Source organism: Clupea harengus, chromosome 25 (genome assembly GCF_900700415.2).
Source record: "Clupea harengus chromosome 25, Ch_v2.0.2, whole genome shotgun sequence".
Taxonomy (NCBI): domain Eukaryota; kingdom Metazoa; phylum Chordata; class Actinopteri; order Clupeiformes; family Clupeidae; genus Clupea; species Clupea harengus.
The window spans coordinates 10,979,106-11,001,603 of record NC_045176.1 but is presented as its reverse complement, the minus strand read 5'-3'; the positions used below and the strand labels follow the sequence as shown (position 1 = coordinate 11,001,603).

The window sequence follows — 22,498 nt, the reverse complement described above, 5'->3', positions numbered from 1 at the left end:
AAATCAAATATGCCCTCAGATGCTCTCTGCAATAGCATGTCAAATGTCATTTGTTGGATGAGGATGTTCACAACCAAACACCACATGTGGGGACCTCATGTGTCTTCACAACACTCAGTGAAATATGCTGACACATCAAGAAACGTCTCAGTGTGAATATCCATGCAAAGCAGCAGCTCACTACAGAGCTGAACACAGTCCTCAACGGCCATGGAGCAATATACGGCCGGCAGTCACCTTATACACAGTGTATCCAAGGTCATCAAATCTAACTGCCATTACAGTGCAATGTCATCCAATGACAAATGAGAAATGCCTCTCCACACACTCACGTGCAAAGTACTGCCAGGGCGTGAAAGTCCTCCCGTGGTCCACAGAGTGCTCCAGGACCCAGAGGTCAGGGCGTGGTGAGTTGGCAAACTTGATGAGGACATAGGCCACGTGGAAAAGCTAAAAATAAGAGCAGCACACAAACAAACAACACAAGAAATTGATGACGAATGATGAATCACATACCAGAGTCAATCTCCACAATCTCCATTTTTAAACCATACAATACACTTGTCTTCAACAAAACTTTCTTTGTATACATAATTTGTATTTTGTGTATATGTAAATACACATGTTTTTTACATATACACACACATATATATATATATACTGTATATATATCACACATATACACATACGATACATGCATACCTACACACACATATATTCACACACACAGTATTTATATACATGCCCACTGGAGGATATTAAATGCTGCATTCAGACGCTGCATAAACCACGAAGAGCTGGAGGAATGACATTTCTCTCATCAACCAGCATGTTTGAAAAGACAGTTCAACATATATGATCACCTGTACTCTGTCACCTAAACCTAAAACCCAGTTTACTACCTACATGATATCCTTCTCAATCAGTTTCCTACTGATTCAAAGAGCCACTGATTACACTTGACCACAAAATGTGATCCGTGAACAAAGGCGAACTGCCTGAGCGTAGCTAGCAGGAGACCACCCCTTTCCTCAGTCAAAGGCACTGTTGTTGTTGGCACACAAGGGGGCACCGAATTACACCTGGGCCCACCTGCCTCCACGTGACGGGACTGAATGACAGGTAAATAATACGCATAATAATACACAATGGGCAGCTTTTGTGGAAGGACCTATGGGAGGTCTTCAAAGGCTGGCACGGTTATCCAACGTGTCAGAACACAGTAGCTGGGAGCGAAAAGGAATTTGCCCTGGAGGATGACTGGAGAGCGCAAAGCTGCCAGACATGTGCAGTGTTTCTATTGGGGTGGGGCATATCTCAGAGGAAGTTAGGGGCAGTTAGGATCATTTAACTGTGTGTGGGCAGTCTGTCTTCTTAATGACAGTATGATTTTTGCACCTGAAGGATTGGGATATTACCGAGCGCTAAGACACACGAGCCTAAAAATCCAAATGGTCCCTTTAGTTTCTTTGACCTAGCATTAACATAGCCCTTAAACGAGTACAGTCACAATAATCAGAGTGGAAAGAAAGTCTTTAAAAGGTTTTAAAAGACTCAATTGACGACTGCTGACAGGGTGCCATTTTGCCAAACAGGCCAACTTATGTACAAAATTAACATGCAGGGCTTTTCCTATGAAGAGAATTCAACCAGAAGTGCCTCTCTAAAAACCATATGCCACCTCTCTGTGCCAACGCTTCTGCCCTTTACACCACTGTGCACCAGCTTTGTTGCAGCACTGAATGATCCCTATTCGAACAACTTTGTGCGTGAAAAGGCTTGAATGCCATGCTGCTGTTATGCACACCTGGTACTGTTACTGCTGCAGTGAAGGTAAGGACTTCCACCGGAGTGCCCAATCCACGTTTCCGGTTTGCTCCATGATGACATACACAAACCAATAGCCTTAATAGGGAGGTTGTAAATCTCTGTATCAGCTTATTGAACCAGCTGCGAATAAGAGGATACTGGCTCACAGTTAGGATGGAGTAGGAGCATGACTGAGGCGTGTGACTGAGTGTCTGAGGCGTGCTCCACCAGCTGGGGAGGAACAGGTCCACACTGGTTGAGGATTTTCTTTCAGGGGGGAAAGTTCTTCATGTTGTCCTTCAGATGGCTCGGCTTGCCTGTGCTAATAAAAGACTTGCAGAAAAAAAAGAAAAAAAAAGTGACCTGTTGTCAGGAAATGCAAAAAAAAAATCAGCTAGTCCGTATGATAGATGGGAGGACCTCAGGGGCCACGGACAGGTCTGGCCTTGCCTCACACACTCATGCTGGACAATTTCATTTTACATTTACTTGTCCAAAGCGACATACAAGGGAGAGAACAGTCGAGCTACGAGCAATAGAGACCTAGTGTAACAATAAATATTATTTTACATAAGAAAAAAAAAGTGCAGAAATGTAACTGCTGTAAGTGCAAGTTAAGTACTACTAGAAGTGCAAGTTAGGAAGGGAGGTGCTTTCTGAACAGTTCGGTCTTCAAGAGCTTCTTAAAAGGTAGAGAGGGACGCCCCTGCTCTGGTAGTGCTAGGCAGCTCGTTCCACCAACGTGGAACTACAAATGAAAATAGTCTAGATTGCCATACTTGCTCAGACGGCAGTGCTAAACGAAGCTCATTAGACGAGCGCAGCATCTTGGGGGTAACATTTGCCCTTACAAGAGCATTTAAGTAGGTGGGCGCAGAACCAGCAATCACTCTGTAAGCAAGCGTAAGTGACTTGAACTTGAAGTCCCTTAAATGCAACAAAATCAATGCATTTTGCACTCCAATATTATTTACTTCTAACATAACATCCAAAAATGATTTTTTTTGTTGTTGTTGTGTTTTGTGGACTTCAGCCACCATGGAGAAACTTTTCAGTTTTCCATGTGAATGCCTGCACATCAAATGCCAGCACGACTTCCTGGCCTCGGAGTAACATAGGAGTGGCTCCAGAGCTAATCAGGGAGCTCTTCCAGCCACGAGTAACCGGATAGGGAGAACAAAAAACAGATAGCCCACTCACGTAAACACATTCTGGGTTTCTGACCTAAAAACAGCATCAAGGACAGACTGTAGGACCAGCCAATTCTAACAATAGACTTATAGTTTCCTGGGTATGCTGTCAAACGTGGATATCACCAGTGTATCCTGTCAGAGTCAGGTTGGAGGCCATTATTTGGTGATTTTGTGTGAATGTCCCGGAGAATTAGACATTGTGCACAACTGTGTGACTTCGATTTTCAGGTGCCTTTGCTTAGTAAGAGTTCTTCACATATTTCAATTATAACTAAAGTACGGTATGTTTGCTAAGGCAGGCGTGTGTGTATGTGTGTTTACGTGCATTAACAGTACCAGAGATAAGGGCCAACAGGGACCTTCAAGCAGACATGTGCTAAAGTCTAAGATTCCAGACATGGTGTCAACATCTCACACACACATACGCGCATACATACAGGCAGGCCAAGGCAAGGCTTCATCGTCAACAGCCTGTCACACAGATGGTCATATAGCACTCCAGGGATTTAACTGCTGATTTAACAGAATTGTCAGCAGTGAAACTACAGACAAACAAAACATAAGTATGCCAAATAAAAAACTATTGTTAAAAAATAGTGTGTGTGCATAAAGTGATTTTGTAATTTGACAATCACAAATGTTTAATATACACTAACCGATTAGGAGAACTATGTAGAATAAGATTAGCACACAATAAGCAGCCTAAATTGTTGTTAGCCAAGAGCAAGAGTGAAGAAGGAAATTAGATTTGATTTGGTATTTGAGGCCGACTTGGTTTTTCATAATGGTAATGGCAAGTGAGGACAAGCACCAGATTTACTGCTAGGGATTTTGGTCCCACTTGCTTGTCATTAGTCTTCATCTACTTCCAAATTCCCAAAATCCACATACTAACAAAATTCATCTCACAGCCAACACCAAGTCAGCCAGTAACGCCTCCACTTAGAAGCATACCTTTAAGGCCAACCTCTTTTGAACTCTTCAGAACTCCTGAGCAAACATGAAAAAAAAAAAAACGGTTTCATGTTGAAGCATATCTAGAAGCAAAGGCCAAAATTGAATATTACCATTTATATCTTGGAAAAAGAACATAGCTGCTTATATTCATGACTTTAAATCTTTAATTCCATGTCTCAGAGAATGCCTTGCTAAATGACGTGATTAGCCAGGTGTGCATCAGCAAAACACAAAAAAAAGGCTCACCGGGACCATCCTGGTACCCTCATGCAGGAACCTACAGTGAGAAAACAACAGCCTATATTTCATTATAATGTTCTTCTTTTCACCAATTTCATACGGACATGCCCAAACACTGAGTCTGGGAATAAATCAAGCTCCTTTTGTTCATTTAGAATTATGCCAATGACATCATGAGACGTGGAGGCATAAAGGGGACCTGTTGTATTGAAACGGCATTCAAAAGATGCAGCAGGGAAAGTCCCTTATCATCCTGACACTATACCTGCATTTGGATTACTAGCTTTCTCTAGGGCTACAGGTGAGGGCACATCTTTCCTCAAAATCAGTCTACTTGTTTTTCAGGTGGGTGCTCATACATCACTAACATTATCCCTCAAGCGTAAGAATGAGCCAGGTCAGGCAGTCAAGGCCTGGGGTCAAACAGTCAGAGAAACGGGACCCTTCACGCACCACCTCCTGAACTTGAGCACATTCCTCCACCTGACCCCTATAAACAAGAACATGAGTACGGGCCAGCAGCGCACAGATCCCACTCGTGCTCCGTAATTATCACTGGAGGAGAAGAGGCGCGGAGAGAGGCCTCCGGCGGTGCCTGAGCGAGCCCTGGCTGACCGAGCCGTGCCTGGGACCCGTGCACCTCTGCTCCCTCTGCTCCCACGGGGCAGTGTGACTGCCCTGGCCCGCCGTCACGGCCTGGCTGTGTTGAATGTGCGCCCTGAGGCGTTAAATAAAAAAAAAGAGAAAAGAAAAAGTCAGTTACTGCTGCTAGCGCCGTGCCGTGCCGTGCCATGCCGCACCCTTCTGAATTCCTCCTCCAACTTCACACATGCCTGCGCACAGCGCGACAGCGCCAGGCACTGTTTGCCCATGCCTCTCAATCAGACGGCAGACACTGACGACGCAGCTAGTCACGCAAGGGCTGCTGCCAAGCCGACAGCATGGAGCCGTTTCCTGTTCGCGAGGAGCGCGTCTTTTTCTTGCTGCCGCACGACTCAGTGGAGCCATGCGTGGGACTGGTGAAGGAGTGTTGGGTGTCTCTCAGCACCTCTCTCGTGCAGCCATCTGCTCCAGGTGCACGCGCAGCCCCAGCTACATTAAGACTGTTGTGCTACAAGCACGCAAAGAAATCGCACAACTGTCAATCAGGGACGTGGCTCAACTGGGTTACTGAGTAGTAGTGAGAGTGCTTCAAAGAAACCTACAGAGAATGACCGTCCTTCATTACATATATATTGACCAGTTATACCTAGAATACTAAAAGAGTGATTGCTTTTTTAACTCACACTCAGTGTGTGTGTGTGTGTGTGTGAGGGAAGGAGGGGGTCAGAGGGAAGCCCAGCGCAGGCGGATGATCATGTGAGGTATGTGGAGCCGGACAGTGGCTGCATCACAAAGCCCCAAACTGCACACGACCTCAGGCCAGAGGAATGCACAACAGATGAAGAATCACCTCACGCTTGCTGGGAGATCAGGGTGGCCAGACAGTTGGTGCTGTAGCATTTAGAAGGCGCTGGAATCCAAATACCTCTCCTAACAATGAGGGGCAGGTTCTGTCTGTCTGCCCGGAACAGGTGGCTGAGGCGGAGTGACTCTGGGGGAGAATTCTTTTCTCCTACGCAAGCATCCCAAACATTCATGCCTTTGTAACCAACAGTTTCTGCAATTCAGTTCAAATTCAAGTCAAGTGAATTAACACGATGCACGTTCCCAGATTTGTATTCACTGCGTGATCACACCAAACATTAAACCCCAGTGCCTCACAATAGTGAGCTCTTCACTTCGTCCACCAGGGCCGCGCCACCTGCTGTGAGCATTTTAAGAGCATTTTTTCTGCGCCTCACACTATTTATAAACGTCACCATGGTGCAATAACTGGGAGCCCAGCTGTGCCAAATTGGGATTACCTGACTCTTTGTGCCGTCCGCCATGTCACTGCACATCAGAGTGCCCTGGTGCTGCACTGTGCGTCAATGCCTGTGTCACTCAAACCTCCCACCACCCTTTAGCACGTATCCATGGCCAAAGGCCTGGAAAAAGGTCTGACAAATCTTAGAAACAAATCCTCAACGTTATTTCCATACTGTAACCTGGTTCTGCTTTAGGAGATGCCCCTTACGCAGACGGACCTGTGATCCACTTCTAAGGCTTGGCTGCTTAACAGTGACTACAGGAATCATAAATATGGCCCCTCAGACAGAAGTCTGGCTCAGAGCCCAATAGAAAGAGAGCTTAGAGACTGCAGGGCTTGCTTTACTGAACTTCTTTCCATTCTTGCAAAACACACTTTTCAGCTCAAAGCTCAGTGCGAGCACAGTTAAATCATTTTATATTACTTAGAACATACAACAATGAATAAATCATGACAATAATGTATTTATAGTTAAAGATATGTGTGCTTTCCCATCTTTTTTGCACATTGCCACAGCCCTACAAAGGAGAAGTCCTCCAGGCTTATCTGAATTTTAACCACGCAAGGTTGAGCATGATGCAAAGAAAAGGTTTGGCTGTCTGTAACCTCCAGCAGAGAGCTGAAACAAAGCCACCTCCACCTCTCCAGGAAATAATCTGAACAGAATGCTGCAGTAAGCCCAACGCTGAGCCGGAGCCAAGGACCGACCACAGCAAACTCGACACGAGTAAAAACTCTCAGATAAACACTTACGCTTGGATACATGTGTAAACAGACTTAGACATACATATAAACAGTTATACAATGTATACATAAGTGCACACACATATGCACACGTTCTTGAAGGGGCAAGAGGCTACATACACACACAAACACAATCACCGTCACAGTTGCCACTGACAAAAGCTACATGGCAGTGTATTTTGGTGACATATTTTTCCGACATTGTGCTAGGTTTGGCTGTTCTTATATTTTTGCCGGGTCTCAGACCCAGATATATATATACATGTTGAATATGGACAACAAATGAGAATGTCAGGTGTTTTGCATCCATCTTTCACATGACCAAATGCCATTAAAATGAGTTTGAGGATGTTATACAAAATAGTTACACACAAAACATACCTCAAAACAAAACAAAAATCAGTCAAAATCTTTAAAAGGTATCTAGCTACCCGTTCTGTCTGCGCCCTAAAAAAAAAGTCTTGTGTTCGTACACAGTCCTGGCTCTGTAAATGGCAAACACATATAAAGACTCCGGCCAAGCCTTAAACCATTCCAGCCAATCAACACTTCAGGGTCACGGAAGGGAGGGATGTCATTTGATTGGGTTCAGAGTTCAAATATCAACAACCTATCGCCAGAATCGCAGACTCTACCTTGAAGCAAAAGTTATAACTGAAGGGAGAGCCTATAGTGAGCTGGAATAGTTTATGCTGATCTTTGACCCAGTGGGCTTGCCTGCTCATATCAGACCAAGTGTCAGATATAAACATTACTGGATCACTATGAGACACACAGTTAAGGGAAATATTGTGAACAATAGTACTTGGGGTTTTACAAATAACAAAAGATTGCATTCAACCATCATGATGTAATTTCATCATGGACCTAAATGTATGTGTCTGTTTACTAAAACAGTGTAACGTTGGAAGTATTTTATTCATAGTCCATCCGCTTTGTCAATTTAAATATACAGATAGGCATGTTTAACTGCTAAAAATAACATGCCACACAGATTAGGCTAGTGCATTTCTACATAAATACACACACACACACACACACACACACACAGTTGACCTGTTAAGCACAACTCTTTTCTCTTTTTTCTTTCTATCATGTTGTACCCTGACTCAACCCTCAACACACATGTAGGATACAAAATTGAGGCTGTGCCTAAGAGAAGAAACCCTGAGAAGAATGTAACTTTGGCCAACATCTGAACCCACTAGGGGAACTTCCACAATATGAGCAATACCTATAGAGTTTGTTTAGACAAAGGAAAACGGCCAGACTGCATGAATACCTTACAGACAGAGAGGGGCAAACAAGTCTAGGTGGAATGAGTGATCACTGGTGTCATGTGAAATAGACAACCATAGCAGATGCCATATTATATTATGATATATTTACTAGACATTAGCAAACCATTTCCGTTTTTATATCTAATGCATATCCATCACCATATAGATCCTATCTAAAGATCACCATCCATGCTGATCTCCTCTTAGTCATTGCAAAAGTTACTATCAGCATTATAAATCCCCAATGACAGAACCACTATGCAGAGAACATGCAAAGAACAACTTGCTCCTCTGCTGTCAATCCATGAGATTTAGCATCAAATGCCAGAGTCCAAACACTAGTTTAAACCCCCTAGAAAGGAACTATTCAAACAGGCTTGCATTTGATCCAAATCGGAATCCAATCCAATGACTGTTTTAAATCTACTTTGTCTGCTCCTGAAGGCTACCTCGAGGCCCCTTCATAAGCACCCTGAGAGGTGAGGCCACTGAGGCCGCAGTTCAGGACCTGAGAGGCAACTTTTAAAAGGACCCAACAACACTGAATCGGCCACGCTTTCAGATCAACACCACCACCACCCCCCATCCCCACCACCCCCCACCATCTCTATGAAAAGTGCCTCAAGCACAGAGCATGGGGTGACACTCACACACAGCGTAGATAGGCACCCTGATCTCAGAGCACCTAAAATACATTGCCCAGAACAATGGCACATGCCGTGGCATGTGACCAGTTAGCCTCTGCTTTCCAGGACAAGCTGTTGTTGATGTCTGCAGTAGTTTTATGAAGGCCATCTCTGCCAACCAAAAAGGCTGCTTTCTCCTCCAAATAGCTCTCACATTTTTACAATACATGTCTCTTCAGCATCCATTACTCAGGCAGTCTGACACCACTCACTACAAAAGAAACTCAAGTCCAATTTTTCGCTTCCAAAATGGACCATTGTTTGTTGAACACCTGAACTTTTGATTCAGGATTTCTGAATGGCGTCTCTAGACACAAAGTGGATTAGGCTGCTGAGGCAATAGCTTAAGGTGGCCCCCTAAACCCAAGATTCCCTAGGCAATCGTTACTAAGAATGCTCAAGGTCGCCTCCTGCCTTAAAACAAGCTTTGGTCACAGGTCAAAGTTCAAAAGGGAGAAGGAAAACAGTGGCTCTAATGTTGTTGGGCTTACACTAAGTGAATGGATTGCAAATGATGGACAGGTTTTTTGCCTCAAGGCAAAAGTAAGTAAGTGCTTCAACCAAACAACCAATTTTACTATCCACAGAATCAATTCTTTCATATGTTGACTGTTTTGAGATTTCCAGATTATTGACCCTAACCAATGTTAGGTCAAATAAGTCCATCAGAGATTCGCTGGTGCATTGAAGAAATTCCAAAAACACGTAGTTCAGGTGCAGTACATCTGGCGACAAAAAAACACTGAGCTCTTTGAACTTCCTATAGATTTCATAAACCCAGATCATGCCATTACCCATTATGTCTGCTGAGAGTTGTAGATAACACTGGCAAAAGCAGGCACCTGTATTCTCCCAAACATGAAATACAAAGATCAGTCAGCTGGATCACAGATAGCAGACACCACATAATGCAGTCAGTCATGCATCAACAACTTATCTAATATGGTAGCACAGTAAGCCAACACAGTCTCTTTCACTCAATACAGGTTTGGGATAGAGCAAGCAACGCGAAAATGCCAGGAAAATGAACGGAGTGAAGTACTCTGCAATATTTCTATTTTGACAATGCGCCTTTATTTTCCAAGATATGGTCCTTGATGTGGAGTCATGAACTTTAAACGACCGTTCTCACAATAGAAGATCACCCCTTTTTTCCTACAAGACAAGTTTACTGACAAGTCCTAACTAATGTGAAATCTATCACTTTGGACAAATGATGACTCTAGACATGTAGAACAGCCAGACAAGGCAAGCTTGAGCTCTCAGGGCTCAATAATGGGTGTTGTCTGTGCCAGCGGAGTGGAGTTATGGGTGAATACTTCAGGCCTGCCCCTTATAGCACCTCTTAATCCAGTAATGCCACTTTCCCCCACCATCCCAAATAAATGGAGCATTACCGCGTCTTCTGCGTTGAGGTCCCTCGAGGCCTCCACCCACTGCTATTCATAAGGCCCGCCCTCTCTACTTCCCATCTCCGAGTGAATGGGCGAGTACTTCCCACAGTCCTCTCACAGAGACTGGCCAACCAGGGTGCAATTGTTACATTTTAGGGCTAGTGGGGGTGGCGGTTGAATGAGTTTGGTGCCAAGCTAAGTTCCAAGAGGAAACGTGTCTCGCAGCAGGTCAAGCCGTCCCCCCAACCCCCCGCTGACCGTCTTAACATCCCCTCTTCTGATCCTTAATCCCTCTGCGGAATTCCTCCCTTTTCTACATGCAGTGCATAATTGAGCATGAGGTGGGATTTCACGGGCAGTGAGCCAAAGTTTGCGCGCAAATGCAAGCTGTAATGGATGCATATTCCCCAACCAGAGGGGGTATGAGACACTGGACTGAGGCAAAGTCCACCATAGAGCCAAAAATAATCTAAGAGCACCAAATTCACACCTCCATGATTACAATAATAATAATACAATTAAAAAAACTGTGTGACACCATGAATCTGTCTGTAAGTGTGTAATTGCAGCTTCACACATTTCATCATTAAACAGCATAAAACATACAGGTACATGCAAACACATACACACAACACACAGGTACACATGCCAATATTTCCCACACTTTTTTAGAAAAGACCAGGTGAGACAGATAATCAGTAACTGATTAATACAATGTTCAGTCATGCTAACAATAACAAACATCACAGTCCCGTTGATGTATTTCCCCCCTTCTCATTTTCATCAGAGCCTAAGAGGGCAGAGATATATTGTCAGAATAGCAACCTCAGGTAAACAGACAGATGACATCACACGCACAGCAGTCATCAGAAAAGGCCCAAGCACAACTAAGACAACAACATTCCGACTGTTCGCTACTACTGTGACTTCAAGGAGTTACATTTCAGATGCACACTGGCCAGAGCAGACGTGCCAATCAACACTGTAAGCACCAATGTTGGGATGCAGAAGAGCCAAACACTCTGCCCAGTAGGACTCACCTGTCCCAAGTCCAAGGTGACGTTTACTTCGTTGTATTCCAGTCCACGTGAGAGAGGCGGACTCTGCCACCAGTTCTCAGTTCCATCAATAGCATTTGTAACTGGATGGGCCTTGTTGGGATCATTGGAGTTACAGCGGTCGCAGAACTGACCCTGCAGAGTGGAAAACCCATGCCTAGTGAACTCATTTCATGACATATTGGATACATGCTTCAACTGCAATGGCAAATACATGGTTTGGATAAATTAGACCGCAGCGCACTAAAAACTAATTCTGGCAGGAATATCAAGAGCCCAAACTTCTTGAAGCGCACTCCAGGATGATTCCCGCTTAACTTTACCCTACAATGGGAACACATTTGTTAAAAAAAAGTTAATTTCGTTGAAAATCGACTGTTCACCGTAACCCCACGGAAAGAAAATGCGCAACATGTGCCGAAGTTTTTTTTTTTTTTTTTTTTACATTGCTCAATGTTTGAGATCTTAACAAAACCATGCATTAAACTACAATCTATCACTTTCATAATCTCCGCGACTGAGCAGCGTCATTCAAGAGACACGGAATAACAACCATTGTGGTTCATACCTGTATAGTTTGACTAGGAAGCCCAGCAGTTGGACCACCGACAAGCTTGCAGTAAAGGTCCGATCTAGGTCTTCCTAATTCGTCCTCTCCACAGGTAGCGGTGGCCGAGATCCGTGACGCTGATGCCAAGTTAAAATATGGAGGACTTAGGCTGAAACCCGAAATTTCATTAGTTGACACCTGTGCATTCACAATACTCCCAAGTAGGACCGCGATGGCCAACAAAATGTTGCAATTCGTTCCCGTTTTCGCCATTTCTGACATTAAACAGATTTAAGATTTAAGAGAACGGCGCGCTTTTCATAATGGAGTACAAAACATTCACGCAAAGCTCCGATATGACGTCCTCTGTTAAATCCATAATTTGGCCAGTAGAGATGTTGACATGTACGACGTTGCGGTCTTATGCCTGGTCCCTCCCAGTGTCATACTTTTCTCTACTATGATTGCGCTCGCATCATCTCCACCTACTGCAGTTCGTGCCACCCTCCGGCGTATCAAGTGTCAAGACAGGAGAGGCTAACAGCAAGAGTCTAGTGAATAGACTATCAGGCACCCTTGCAGATAAAACTTCCATAGCTTGTCCAAGGTTAGTCACATGCGTTTGCCACGCATTTTGTCTGTAGTGCAGATACACTAAAGAGTGGAGCCGCGCAATACTAGTAGAGCAAAACAAATGTACAGGGTAGAGCCATTCATGGCTGCTGGCAATGATTTCTTTGGTCATTGGCACAGAAAGCAAAGAATTGTTCTCAACATTTCAGGAAAACTTTATTGACATGCTTATTCATGCACAAAACACTGTTATGGTGTGTTGTTGAGAGTCACTGAATCACTGCAAATTGGGTTCACATAAGTGGATACATGGCATAGCTGGCGATGCCACAGGTGTTCCTCCCATCTCTTCTCATTCTCATGTAGCCATTCTCTCCCCAGGCAGTGCCCCAGCTAGACAAAGAGGGAAACAACGCTCTTACAGCACAGGAATGGAAATTTAAAAATTCCTCTCAAAATCAGGGCAATATTCAATCTAACCTGTTCTTTATGATCCAGTAATGAACTCCTCTCTCAAACCCATAGCCCACCAAAACCTCCGCATGGTTTAGATATATGGTACTGCAGGATGGCTCCTCATAGATAGCCTACCTAATAAAAGGGGAAAAGGTTATTTCATATTTTCTGATCCACCAGTCAACCACTGCTTGGTGGCATACTCACCTGATTGGTAGAGTTGGAAGCTTTTTTTCCCCAGCATCCACAGCAACAGCGATTGGCCCAATGTTTTGGAGTGCTGCCGCCAAAACATCTACTGGTTAGCCTTACGTGGCCAGAGATTCTGGTGGCAACTGGGCCTTTATCATGTTGACATCCGTTGTTGCGCTTGAGAAAAACAGTCATTCAATACATCAACATGGACACAATCTTAACTACATTTAACATTACTGATCTGACAATTTGCATACAAAAAGGACCAAATCAGAACTCACCCTAGCAATGTATCGATAATTTGCAGCTGCATGAATGCCCTTTTGAGCAATGGACGGCATCGCACCCCCATCAATCCTCCTCTCTACACCCATACGCAGGGCCGGTCCTTCATACAGGCGACATAGGTGGTTGCCTAGAGCGCCGCCCAGAGGCAAAACAAAATTATAATAATACTTTTTTTTTTTTTTTTTGCTGGGCAGTGTTTTGCGCCCCCTTCTATATCTCCAACCAATATTTTGACATTAAAAAAATTAATCTAACATAAGGGGAAAATGAGCCAAAAATCGAAAGAGGTGTTGTCAGAACATGCTAGCGCATTGATGGGTATGGGTCGAGTGTGTGGAAGTGAGCGTCGAGGAAAGAGACTAGAAAGAACTATGATGAGGCAAAAGCCATCCGGGGCGCAATACAAAAAAGAGAAGAAAGGAAGAAGAAGAGAAAAGTGCCAAGGAGAAAGGTATGCAATTTTTATTGTATTGTCAACTTAAGCGAATGGATCATAATGTCATGTAATCTTGCTAGTTAGCTAACGTTAGCTAGCCAGTGAAGGGGTGTGGCTTTCCTTATTGCCATTCAGTCGAAACTGTCATCAGGCTATTTTTAGCAAAACATAGCGCAAGTTCAGCTGTACCGCAATTTGCGTCATTTTCGTTGTGTCATGAAATTGAAATTTGAGTAATAATAACAACGTTAGTATTGGTGTAGCGAGCTAGCCAGTTTAATCAGACCTGATTCAACTAATCAACAGCTATGCCTATCTTGGAATAAAAAAAGTATGTCAGGCTGTCCAAATACACCAAAATGCTTAATAACGAAATAACCATCAAAGAGCATGACACTCTTGAGTTCATACATCCAAAGCAGCTCACAGCTCACAGTGCAACGCTACCAGTAACAGTAGCTTCAGCCAAGATGAGTTTTTCTAAAACTGTTGAAAAAGTACCTGAGATCAACCATGGCTCAAGAACGCCTCAGTGGTCTGGCTGTAATCAGTATTAACCATGAGTTTGTTGGTCAGATTTCATACCATGATGTTATTGATGACTTTGCAGCGAGGAAGGCCAGAATGATTGCACTGTAACCCTTGAAGTGTGATGATAGTGAGTGGAATGTAAATAGTTCTTAATTTGTAGTTCATTTGTACTATTTATTTATTTGTTTATTTTGCTTATTATATTTTGCTTATTTAACACGTGTAACATATTTTACAATATATAATTTTAATTGAAAGCAAATTTGCATATATTATTTTATTATTTATTATTATTATTGTTTGTTAGCTAAGTTGTTTATTTGTTTTGATTCTTTAGTGTGCACTTTGCATTTCTTCCTAGCTCTTGTAATAAATAAAGGTGCAGTACTTTACTGTAGAACTGTTTTGATTTGGCAGGAGGGGGGAAGCTTTCCTAGGGCACCAAATGTGCTAGGTCCGGCCCTGATCATACGTCTGAATTGTGGAGCAGTCAACCAGGTTCTGCTCACTCAGAGAAATTAGTTGTCCGGTTTTCTTGAAATGCTGGCCTTCGACTGACCCAACTGTGCTAAAAGCCCAACAAGAGCCACACCAACCCTGTGGAATAAGCTTGAGTTTTAGAATGAAGGGTAGTCACAAACATCTATAAGCTCCAATGATTCAGTGGGCATTATTCTACACCCCACTGAACAAAAGAGCCTTGAGTGACACATTTAATTTCCCCTTGAAAGTAACCAAACTTGTCAACAACAAAAAAAGACAAGAACCTCCTGTTGTGTGCTTGAACAACTGACATATTCTGTACCCATATACTCTTACGCCCTGACAGTCCAGTCTAGCTAAGTCACACTGAAAGTTTAGTTAAATTGAACTAAAGCCATTTTAGCCGAACTAACTAACACACAAGCGAAAGGATTTATAAATGAAATCGGCCACAGGTGCAGCGAATTAATCATTATTAGGACTGCAGGCACGAATTTGACAACCTTTCATTTAAACCAGTTACTTAGTTTAACCCAAAGAGCAAGGTGCAAATGGTTTTGTCAAAGGTAGTATTGCCTACCATAAGTATAAAAAAACCATAAGTAGGCAATTCTACAAAATATGTAGGCCTAGTATTTCATCCACAAAACCCGGCGTGTTGTACAACAATGTCGACTGCGTTTTAATGAAATACGTTGCCTATTTCACACCAATGGCATAACGGCTGCAACAAAAATATTCTAAAAGACTAGTGTTTCATCAAGTACTGAGGCCTGCTAGTAATGTGAAGTGATGTATGAGTGACATCTGGTGGATATTTAAGTGAGTGCTCCTATCACCTTAAATCACGCTTTTGCACATGAACACGTGATGAATAGTTTTGTTTAGAAATGCTTGCTGGAGGGCTGGATTTATTTGGTGATGGCCATCATCATAACACTTTTATAACAGGTTATTTGATTCACAATTATATGGATTTGCTCAGTGTCTGTAAGTAGAGGTTAAACATTAATTTAGATAACTTGCTGTGTTGCGTGTAACATTACATTTACATTTTACATTTAGTCATTTAGCAGACGCTTTTGTACAAAGCGACGTACAAGGGAGAGAATAGTCAAGCTACGAGCAATAGAAAGTCAAAGTAGCTTTATTGTCAATTACTTTGCATGTTAAGACATACAAAGGAATCGAAAAAAACGTTTCCCACTCTCCCACGGTGAAACATATAAGTGCACACGCACAACAACAGATAAGACAAGACATATAGATATACATATACATATAGTTATAAACATACAGATACATGTACAGCAGCATAAGTTTACTTTAAAGTGAGGTTATGGTAGTGCAAAAAAAGGCAGCAAAAAGACATCCTGTGAGATGTATTTGTTACATTGGTAGTGCAAGTATAACAGTAAGTGGTAAAGTGATAAAAGTGCAAGGGACAGTTTTGTTGCAGAGTCCTGAGTTATTGTAGGGTGGGGGGGGGGAGGATTTCAGCCTCGTATCAGACTGACGGATATGGCTGGGGGGAGTGAGGGGAGAGAATTTAGCTTTCTGACAGCTTGGTGTATAAAGCTATTTCTGAGTCTGGTGGTGCGGCAACGGAGGCTCCTATACCTTCTTCCAGAGGGTAGGAGGCTGAACAGACTGTGTGCGGGGTGGCTGGTGTCACTCGCAATCGAGGTAGCTGGTGTAACAATAAATAAATACTACTTTACATAAGAAATATAACAAAATGAAATAAAGAGAAAAAAGAAGTGCAGAAATGTAACTGCTGTAATTGCAAGTTACGCACTAGTCGAAGTGCCAGTTAGGACCGGAAGTGCTCTCTGAAGAGTTGGGTCTTCAAAAGCTTCTTAAAGGTAGAGAGGGATGCCCCTGCTCTGGTAGTGCTGGGTAGTTCATTCCACCAACGTGGAACTACAAATGAGAATAGTCTGGACTGCCGTACTTGCACAGACGGCAGTGCCAAACGACGCTCACTAGAAGAGCGCAGCATCCTGGGTGTAACATTTGCCCTTACAAGAGCATAACATAACTAAAACGGCACAACAGACTTTGAAGTTGTGGAAGCTTCTGATTTAACCATTTACCGTCTCTGCTTTCCACTGCTACTTGGTGGAAACCAGTCGCGCTTGAACTTCAGGGTAGCCCTTCTTTTTTTTCAGTTTGGGGCCGCGTTGTAAGAAGTCTGCATAGCCTACTACACTAATTTTTAGACACAAAGGGAACACCTTACATGGGGAAAATGTCTCTAATTGTAATGTAATTTATCATGTAGAAGACCAACACAGTACCATTTCATGAAATATGCTTTGATTGGTTTTAGAGCCACATGCAGTTTAGAGTGTTTAATTAAATCCATAGGCTGTAAGCCAAAGGAAACAATTCAGAATGTTCAATGGATATGCTGACAAATCAACCAAAACAGAAAGGACAAAAAAACAAATGAGTACTCGAAAGTTTATTAAAAATTGTACAATTCAGAAGTCTCATCGCAGATGTCTTTGCAGTGTAGCAGCCCTTTCATACTACTTATCTGTTGACCTGCAAAGAGTGAAAGCAATACAAAATAAGTAAATGTCTTCCATTGAGTTTTTTTTTTTAAAATACAATCATGAAGATGGACGATATCAGAATTCTCAGTGACATCAGTTGTTCAGAGAGAGAGTTCAGAATATAAATCATCATAATCATCCATCAATACCGTTATTTAGTTCACCATACTGAGAAATGTTCCTGTGTATTTTAGACATTACCGATTCCCCATTACTAAAGTAGTTACATAACTGGACGGACAAACAGAATCTTTACCAGAGGATACACAGGGGTTTTGGCCTCTCAAAAGATGTTATGGCGAATACAATTTATCAGTCAGATCAACTTTAACTACATGGGCTTTATTGTTAGCCTGATTTTAAACTTACTTCAGAAAGTCCAAGTAACAGCCTTTTCAACACCAGACACCTGTCCCTGCAACAAGTTAAAGCAGACAACATAAAATTCCTCCCATGATTAAAAAAAAATTGTTTCAAACAGAAGAAGGATGATGTCAGTGTTTTTGTCAACATCAGCAGCTCAGAAAGAGAGTTCAAGAATAGAATCATCATTATCATCCGTCTTGACAGAAATAGGGAGAGCGGTCTCAGCTCACCTGTTATTAGTTAGGGGGTCACACAGTCCTGTTCCAGCATTGCAGTAAGTGGAACATGCTGACGGGAGAGAAAAGGAAAGATTACATCAACGCCGGAGGCTTCCAAAGCATTCAGAAATGATGAGTAAATATCAGGCTGAACACTGTCATCATACATCACATATCAGTACTGGATACATAAGTTATTGTTACTGTTGGTAGTTTCCTTGGCACAGACGTGAGAGACACTGGCTGAATATGGACCATGCTGCCTTGTCTGGGAATCAACACAGACAAGAGAGCATGGAGATCCAAAAACAAGCAAAAATATAATCAGATTTTCATACACTGTTATTAAAAACATCAACATAATTTGTACTGCATCACAAGCTGTAATTGTCCACTGTTTTGGGGCCGCTGCTCTTAGCCTCACCGTCCCCATCTGAAATTTCACCCAGTTACTTCAAATGAGTAACAGACCAGTTGGGGGGGCTTTCTAGGTGTTGAACTACATGCTGGTTTATTGCACCAATCGTGTAAATCTGGAATATAAACCAAATCCAAACAAAAAATTTTAAATGCCCTTGTAAAAAATTAGAGCAAATTTTAAACCAGTTTCTAATGCGCCACTTTAAGGCATATGGATGCACTCAGGATTCTTATTTACATCACGTAATCAGGGAGTTCTGGAATATGCTCTTCATCCATCAGGGCAAATATACAAATAATCAGATTTGCTACTCTGGCTAGTTTACCAAACACTTATCCCACTCTGCAATATATTTGTCAGTAACAATCCACCTACCTTTGAGAAGAATATATAGATGTGGATTTTACCTGTTCAGCTAACATAACATTACTTAGCAAACAAAGTCAGTGAACACATATTTTGAATGAAGTAAGTATTTCAAGCGCGAAGTCTTCATATGTGTCTATTACCCTCACATATTGTAGTCATAGGTCCTGGATTCACTGGAAATATTAACCTCGAAGTAAAGTTATACAAGTGATACAATGTTATCAGATATTGCTTAGCTCACTTTTAGCCAACGTTAGCGTTGTTAACTGAATTTGAGTTGCCACGTGCAAACGAAGAATAGACCCACACGTGGCGTAGGCCCCCAATCTAGGCTAAATAATTCCTTAACTATGAACAAATGACTGAATCTTAAACGGCATAAGCTTCAAATTGTTTTTCTTGCATTTAACTATTCAAACTATTACCGCTAACTTACAAAAAAAACTACACTGCAACAATCACGATAGCCTAAATTTGTCACAGCATACGTTACCTTGCTAGGTAACGTTAGCTGGATAACTAGTCGAGCCAGGCCATAGCTGGAGTTCTAACGCATAAATGACCAGCAAATTACTTCACATTAACCTGCAACAACCGTTACCAATTACGCCAAAGTGGGGATGAATCTGATTCACCGAAATCATCCTTCATCTGTGTTCGTCATGCCGCTACATATAGTGAGGAACTAGACAAATCCCGCGAGTGAGTGAGTGAGGCTCACGGTTCTCTGGTTAGTTGGAATCTGGAGTTTCGCAATGGATTGTGGGATGTTGTTCAATGACGTCACATGTTAGCTTCTTTAACTGTTGTGGGTGTAGCGTTACATTGATCTTAAATTATGCCTTGTCAGTGGGCGTGGTGTTAATTTACCCTGCAGCACAAGCAGGGTATTGAACAGTCAAATGTATAACAACAGAACAAATGTATATTCCCCACAACATTATTCAAGTTGCATGCAATTTGCGAAGCATAACAATCACATATTATTGACTGCATGCTTTCACCAGTATCTCTCTCCTACACCATAGGCCATATGTAGAAATTCCTTCTTCCACTCAGCTGTGCTTGAAGACATTACACTTCAGCAATCCACTGATGTTACATTTCTGTGACATGCTGTGATTGCTTTTTCTGAGATGTAATGGGATCCACGTTGTCCAAAAAACTCTTAGTTCTCCAAATACATCTCATATTTCGCATTTATCCACATTCCATTGGCTCCTGCCTGATGGATGATGGTGCTATGCCAATTTGTGGAAGACAAAATGCTATCAGTCATCTGAATGAGAGCTTGTTTGTCAATGTTGCCAGTTGCCACCCCATTAAAAAGATAGATCACAAAAAGGTGATCATTTATTTGAGCTTGTATGGAATTGGGGGGAGGCCAGTGGCAAGCTACATTAGTAATGCTATAACCTGTAATGAATGTAATGTATTATCTTCACCATTCACTTGACAAATGCAACTCTACTGCTGAGGAAGTTTCTATGAAATAACAGATTTCTGCTTCATTAAAATGCTAACCAAACTAAACACATTTCTGGTGAAACAAAACATGTTTTTGAGTGCAGGCTTTTACTTGTATACAATAGATGTTACCTTCTTCCCTGCAATATTTTTTGTCTGTGTCATATATACATCTTAAGCAAGAATCTTCTTGAGACATCATACACCCGCGTGAAATTGAAATACACACTGGAAAATTCCTGAATGTTTTGTTTGGGAAAATTACCCTGGGAGACTGAAGAGTGCAATCCTGTGCCTGTCAGGCTTTCACATCATCTCTTCACTACCCTGGCACTCCCCATGCTGTCCTGTTGACTGCTGTATTAATAGCACCGTCATTTCGATCTTTGATGGCACGGAAATTACCAGTAACAACCTTAACAGCATGAGCTCCACTCTGATACATGCAAATCATACTTGAAATGCAACTAGTGATCAGGCTTTTGTGGGGACAATAGTTCCAGCATGTTAGCTCTTCAGTTGCTCAGAATAAAGCAACATTTATGGACACATTCAAATGTTTTGATGGGTAGGATAACTGCAGTCTAAATTTGCTATAAAGTCTACAACATGATGACTGTCTTCGTATTATGCTTAGGTCCCTACCTTTATGTGTATGAGACATGTTAAATGAAGAATCATTAAAAAATAGCCAAATATCATTAAACCACTTTTTTTATATTAACATCTGACATTTATTCAACTAGTTTGGCTCATTAAACATCCTTCACTAAGTCTAATAAATAAAAATCAGAATCAAGAAATTATGACAACATCCATAAAGGGCATCAGCGTGTTTTGTGGATTATGTCTGCAATGCCACGTGTCAACAGTGACGTTGAATAGGTCATCTGTACTTACAGCAGATGATTACTCTCATACTTCATTGACAGCCTGCCTCACACTTAGTCATATCAAGTCTATACTACATGAGATATTTACAACATGTTCAAATATACATGTACAGTACTCACTGAGTTGCAAGGCAAAATGGAGTAGGTTCCTCACGTTCGAAAAACAGAAGTAAACATCACACATGAAATTAAATTCACACATTCCTCTGGGTGTGTGACCAAGAGACGTTTGGAAGATTCTAAGAACACCGCACATGATGGTGTTAGAGGATTGCAATTTTAGTTTAGTCTTATAATGCAGAGAGTTACTAAACAATCAGATGTGAACCGATTAGTTTGATTTTCTAATGTCCAGTACTAAATGAAACTTCAAAACAAGGCAATTCGCCAGTGCATATCATTCTGCTTCCAACCCAAAGCCAAAAGGAACATTTAATCTGAACAAGCAGATTCTTGTGATTGATTTTCATCTTTTTCACATTTAAACACAAACTATTTGATGAATGCTTTTTTACCCAATATTTCCTTGAACAGTCATCTGTAACTTCCGTCACTACAACCTTCATTACAGCACTGCTTTCGAGACAAAACAAGTTATGAATGATCAACTCTTTATGAAATTATCATGAGGCAAGAAACTATTTCAATTTGACTTCATGCATAATAACTGGGATTTGTCAGTTTGTATATGTATCTTAGCACATTACAAGTGCATCATAGGCATTATAAATCATTTCTCTGTCATATTTCTGCATTAGGAGACTGAACAATATCATTATGAGTCACTAAAGAATGAAAACCCCTTCTCTTTCCTCTGGATGGTAACAAGGCTAAAGGTGTTGGCGCCTAAGATTCTTCTGATTACCTGCCTGATCTGTATGCACTTACAGTGTTCCACATAACACCTTAAGCCATTGGACTGCTCAGAGGAACAGCCAATCAGAAGTGAGGTAATCTATACAGTAAAACCTTCCATCTGAATAGCTCATCACATGGCGTACACACACAAACACATACACACACACACACACTGTATATACACACTCTGTCTTGCGCACAGGTATACGCACACTCACACAAAATGTAAATCTACATAAATACACTCAGATATACACAGAATAAAATAATTTGTGAATTTAAGGCATTCAAAAAATATTGCAGGTAGAGTTTGGACCTGTTTTTGACAGACCTCTTCAACAGTCTACAATCTCCAGCTCTCAGTTACTACCTCAGGCAAGAGCAAAGATGAAAATACAATAAAATGAGATGATGTAAGCAATGATGAGAGAAACAGAAAATGAAAAGCAATCCTCTTTGGAAAGTAAGGTCATATTTGGTTCAGTTATCAGTCTGCATCCACATTTAGGTTTTAAGAGGGACACTCAAGTCCACACTTAAAATTATATACCTATAGTGTA

At 41.8% G+C, this 22,498-nt stretch overlaps 2 protein-coding genes and 1 long non-coding RNA gene across 3 annotated transcripts in view; all 3 read right to left on the bottom strand.

Annotated features, from left to right (window-relative positions):
* Window positions 1-12,270, bottom strand: part of LOC105900502 (laminin subunit alpha-3) — a 64,269-nt gene extending 51,999 nt beyond the window's left edge. Inside the window, exons 1-3 of the mRNA XM_042703700.1 lie at window positions 11,842-12,270; window positions 11,256-11,408; window positions 333-450 (exon numbers count right to left, since the gene is read on the bottom strand). Of these exons, the coding sequence (XP_042559634.1) occupies window positions 333-450; window positions 11,256-11,408; window positions 11,842-12,105 (535 nt within the window). The 5' untranslated portion in view covers window positions 12,106-12,270. The remainder of the gene's footprint in view (window positions 1-332; window positions 451-11,255; window positions 11,409-11,841) is intronic.
* Window positions 12,271-12,488: 218 nt separating this feature from the next.
* On the bottom strand, window positions 12,489-15,504 carry LOC116219499 (procathepsin L-like). The gene is made up of 5 exons (XM_031562803.2): window positions 15,496-15,504; window positions 14,764-14,899; window positions 13,329-13,462; window positions 12,877-12,983; window positions 12,489-12,789 (listed from the first exon to the last, which is right to left on the bottom strand). The coding sequence occupies exons 1-5, from the start codon at window positions 15,502-15,504 to the stop codon at window positions 12,690-12,692; spliced, it is 486 nt and encodes a 161-aa protein (XP_031418663.1). The 3' UTR covers window positions 12,489-12,689.
* Window positions 15,505-17,237: 1,733 nt separating this feature from the next.
* On the bottom strand, window positions 17,238-19,555 carry LOC105900550. The gene is made up of 3 exons (XR_001162398.3): window positions 17,943-19,555; window positions 17,716-17,761; window positions 17,238-17,335 (listed from the first exon to the last, which is right to left on the bottom strand). It is a non-coding gene; the product is annotated as an uncharacterized LOC105900550 (long non-coding RNA).
* Window positions 19,556-22,498: the final 2,943 nt, after the last annotated feature.

Coding starts and splice junctions, on each gene's coding strand:
- LOC116219499 (XM_031562803.2), bottom strand. Junction 12,984..13,328: donor ATTATCGATACATTGCTAGG/GTGAGTTCTGAT, acceptor TTTATTAGGTAG/GCTATCTATGAGGAGCCATC. Junction 12,790..12,876: donor TACTGGATCATAAAGAACAG/GTTAGATTGAAT, acceptor CTCTTTGTCTAG/CTGGGGCACTGCCTGGGGAG.